Source organism: Dipteris shenzhenensis, chromosome 20 (assembly GCF_047967505.1).
Source record: "Dipteris shenzhenensis isolate YYH24624 ecotype China chromosome 20, Dip_SZ_1.0, whole genome shotgun sequence".
Lineage (NCBI taxonomy): Eukaryota > Viridiplantae > Streptophyta > Polypodiopsida > Gleicheniales > Dipteridaceae > Dipteris > Dipteris shenzhenensis.
In genome coordinates, this window is record NC_141615.1 from 43,644,894 (window position 1) to 43,649,770 (window position 4,877).

At 45.9% G+C, this 4,877-nt stretch overlaps 1 protein-coding gene across 1 annotated transcript; it reads right to left on the reverse strand.

Moving 5' to 3' along the window:
* Window positions 1–773: 773 nt before the first annotated feature.
* On the reverse strand, window positions 774–4,093 carry LOC147889705 (pentatricopeptide repeat-containing protein At2g33680-like). Its single transcript, XM_087391621.1, has one exon. The coding sequence runs from the start codon at window positions 3,817–3,819 to the stop codon at window positions 1,093–1,095; it is 2,727 nt and encodes a 908-aa protein (XP_087247747.1). The 5' UTR covers window positions 3,820–4,093; the 3' UTR covers window positions 774–1,092.
* Window positions 4,094–4,877: the final 784 nt, after the last annotated feature.

The following is a 4,877-nucleotide window of genomic DNA, read 5'->3' on the forward strand; positions in this document are numbered from 1 at the left end:
ATGATTAGCCATACCTCTGCTGATGAAAGAAGGACACCACCACCCAAAAGCAAATAAAAAATATGTGGCCACAGCCCATGGAGCTCTTCCCCATTTATACGTGAGAGTCCTCCTTGAAACAACAATCTCCCATCACAAAAATCACGATGTCCAGCATAGGAAAAATGAAACGAATCCACCACATCACAGAAGAGGACAACTCCGACGGATAGTCATCCATGACAATTGCATTTCCGAACATGCAACAACATAGATTCTCCCATCAAAATAGGCTTGCCCATCCCGCTGCTCCTCAGCGACACTAGATTGCCCATGTCAAAAAACCCACATGGAATCCTCAAAAATCACAGATGGAACGATTCGTGAAAACCTGCGCACTAATTCACCTCATGCACTAAATGAGCACCATATGCATGGCACAAGTGCACCAATAGGAAAACTAGTTTCGAGCAGGTAGCATTGTTGAGAGAGAAGAGAGAGTTGTGTAAAGAAAGTAATGAAATAGTGATACACGAAGGATCTTTAAAATTGTCAATTTCCCTTCCTTGGGTAGATTGCTTGTTGCATTTAGCACATTGCATTCGACATATAGTACTTTATATTTGGCACATAGCACTTGTACTTATGACATAACCACATATTGCTTGTGGGGGAAGACTTGACATGCTTCCTCTTTAGAAATTATAAGACTAAGGAACATGCCCTTCCTTGGATAGATTGCATGTTGCATTTAGCACATTGCACATTGCATTTCACATATGGTACATAACACTTTGCACTTGTCATAGACCCATCTGTAACCTGCTGCTGCGTGGAGGCAAAATGAACTGTGGAACTGTTACAATGGAGTTCAAGCTGCAATGGTGGGCTGAACTTCGAGCTTAGGGCAGAATTTGCTTCAATGGAGAGATCACGCTGCAATGGCGGGCTGAACTTCGAGCTTAGGGCAGGTTCTGTTGCACTGGTGAGTTTTGAACTGCCAGATCATCAAGCAGTGCATCTGTGTAAGGCATGTATTCAGCCTCTTTCATGCATCTACTCAACCTCTGCAACTCTGTCTGTATATCCTGAACTTGAGGGTGATATGTGTTTCTAACAAAGAAATTCGTGCACCAAATTATTTATCTCAATAGAACTGCAACCTAGTACTTCCCTCACAACATTATCAAGCATTGCCTTTCTCACCTTCACTACATCATCCAATCTACCTGCATTAGCATGTATGTCTGCTAATAATACATATGGTGAAGCGTTCCTTGGATCTAACTCAAAAACAAATTTTGCAGCACGTGCAGCACGCTCTGCATCATTGTGAATTCTGCATGATGAAAGCAAGCTCAACCATGCTAAAGGGGCATGGTCAAAAGGCATACTGAGAATCAGGTCCTCTGCCTCTTCCAATAGCCCTCTTCGTCCTAGAAGATCAATCATGCACACATAGTGCTCCACTGAGGGGGATATCCCATGGTCTCTATTAATAGAAGCGAAGTATTGCCTCCCATCAGCAATCAGGCCTGTATGACTGCAAGCTGCAAGAACGCTGATGAAGGTGACCTTATCAGGCTTGAAGCCTTCGGCCTGCATTTGACCAAATAATTGCAGGGCCTCCTTGCCGTGCCCATTCTCGGCACTCACAGTGATCATAGCACTCCAAGAGACGACATTCTGCTGTGGCATCTCTGCAAACACTGCCCTCGAATCTCCTAGGCTCCCGCATTTCCCATACATACTCAAGAGGGCATTCCCAACAACAACATCCGACTCCCACCCATTGCAAACAAGAGTAGCATGGATAGCTCGACCCTCTTCTAGGGCTGCCACGCTGGAACATGCATCCACAATGCAGATGAAGGTGACCTTGTTCGGCTTGAAGCCTTCAACCTGCAATTGAACAAACAGTTGCAGGGCCTGCTCACCATACCCATTCTGGCCACATGCGGCGATGATGGCATTCCAGGAGACCACATTCCGATGTGGCATCTCTTCAAACACTGAACTCGCATCATGTAAAGTCCCACACTTGCCATACATATTGATGAGAGCTGTTCCCACAACAGTATCCAACTCCCATTTGTTGGCAGCAGCAGTAACATGGATGAGTTGCCCCTCTTCTAGAGCTGCCACACTGGCACATGCATCCACAACGCAGATGAAGGTGATCTTGTTTGGCTTGAAGCCTTCAACCTGCATTTGATCAAACAGTTGGAGGGCCTCCTTGCTATGGCCATTCTGGGAGCACACAGCAATCATAGCACTCCAGGAGACTACATCCCGCTGTCGTATATCTGCAAATACTGCCCTCGCATCATCTAGGCTTCTGCATTTTCCATACATATTGATGAGGGCATTCCCCGCAGTATAAAACTCCCATCCACTGCAAGCAATAGTAGCATGGATCATTCGACCTTCTTCTAGGGCTGCCACACTGGCACACGCATCCACAACACAGATAAAGGTAACTCTGTTTGGCTCGAAGCCTTCGGCCTGCATTTGACCAAACAGTTGGAGGGCTTTCTTCCCATGCCCATTCTGGGCACATGCAGCAATCATGGCACTCCAGGAGACAACACTCCGCTGTGGCAACTCTGCAAACACTGCTCTTGCATCATCCAGTCTCCTGCACTCGCCATACAAACTGACGAGGGCATTCCCCACAACAACATCCGTCTCCCATCTGTTAGAAATAACAATAGCATGAATCACTCGCCCCTCTTCCAGATCTGTGATGCTGGCACATGCATCCACGATGGAGATGAAGGTGATCTTGTTTGGCTCGAAGCCTTCAGCCTGCATTTTCTTAAACAATTCCAGGGCCTCATTGCCATGCCCATTATGGGCACAGGCAGTGATCATTGCATTCCAGGAGATCAAATTCCGCTGTGGCATCTCTGCAAACAGCGCCTTTGAATCATCTAGGTCCCCACAGTTGCCATACATACTGATGAGGGCATTCCCCACAATGACGTCCGAGTCCCATGCGGTGCCAGCAATAGCAGCATGGATGACTCGATGCACTTCTATGGATGTGAAACTGGCACTGGCACATGCATCCACAATGCAGACGAAGGTGATCTTATTTGGCTCAAAGCCATCGGCCAGCATCTGGTCAAACAGTTGTAGGGCCTTCTTGCCATGCCCATTCTGAGCAGTAGCTCCAATCATGGCATTCCAGGAAACGACATCCCGCTCTGGCATCTCTGCAAATAATGCCCAGGCATCGTCTAGGCTCCCGTTCTTGGCAGACGCTGCGATCATAATATTCCAAGTGTACACATCCCGGTATACTATTTTGTCAAACACAGCACGTGCATTCTCCAAGCTCCCACACTTACTGTACATTTGAACGAGAAGGTTACTTAGAAATAGGTTGCCAGCATATCCACGTCTGCGTATATGTTCATGCACACGTTTCCCCTCTGACAAGGCCTTGGCAGTGGTGCAATGCTTCAAAAGAAAGGCATATGTTGCATGATCGGTCTCTGGACCCAGCTGACGCAAGGTCTCCTCGTTGAAGCTTTTCGGAAGGCAGCCTTCATTACTCGCATGGCGTAATACCTGTGTGTAGCAGGCCTTGCTGATTCCTAGGTGGGTTTGCGACTCTTCAGCAAACAACGATAGATTATCATTGTGCCTACCAATGTCTGTAATCGCTTCCCCAGCACGACGGCCCATTTTATATGAGACACTGGAGCTTGCAGGCATGCAACCTATTACCATATGTGGTTGCCTTCTCTCGGAGGATGTGGGTTCAATGTCAAGATGAGGCATGCCCGGTGCCAATGACAGAGAAGAAGAAACGAAATAGAAGAATAACGCCATAGAGAAAAATGCAAGCCCATGTTAAGGGTTCTACTTACTTGGTGGATGGCTTTCTTTCCATCTCTCTCTCATATTTCCTACAATCGTTCCATCCTCGTCAAATCGAGCTCAGCTATGGCGATCCTGCATGCGAAGAACTCCACGCAGATTCCACCTTGGCCATGTCGCTCAGCTTGTACTCCCACTCATCAATTGCTACAAACTTATCCTTGTATGAAGTTTAAGATTGAAGAGTCTGCAAATTTTTAAAAGATTTCAGAGTCCAACTAGGTGAATGATATATATCTATCATTCATTGTGTGAAATGCTTAAGAGAGAGCATAAAATTGGAGGGATGAAAAATTGGAGGCATGAAAAAGAAAGTGTAGAAAGAGTAGTAAATGCAAATGGTTCAAAAGTCAACAAGATGAATTTCATTCATGTGGCTGTGAGAGAGAGAGAGAGAAAGAGAGAGGGAGAGAGAGAGAGAGAGAGAGAGGAGAAAAAAAGGAGAGAGAAAAGGAGAAGAGAAAGGGGAGAGGGGAGAGAGAAGGAGAGAGAGAGAGAGAGAGAGAGAGAGAGAGAAGGGGGGGAGCAGGCCAAAGAGGACGAAGCCATTAAATGCATGCATTAAAGTCTCTTACAACGAGCATACTTGGACCAATCACCTTTAAATTAAAAGAAATATCTAAAAATTACCTATTCTACGTGTGGAAAGCGAACAACCTTCCCTATAACCTTCCAAAGGCAAGCCAAAAATCTAAACTCCAAAACCACCAAGGGGCTAAAACATGTGGGCCCGTCCAACTTAGGATTCTATCTTGGTCACCTTGCATGGGGTCGTTGTTGGTAATTTCTGTTTCAATACAACACCCAAAAAAAAATAGGCGGTGGTAGGCAGCCTTTCCATCGTGGAGCATGTAAGTACTAAGTACTAAGTCGAAATTGAATCTGAACCCTAGCATTTTATTAGATTTTTAAAGGGAAAAAGCGATTGAGTAAAAACATGGACATGAGACACGACACAAGGTCCGTTTTAGGACTTGATCTTCCCTGCAAATGTCAGGGGTGGTGATTTA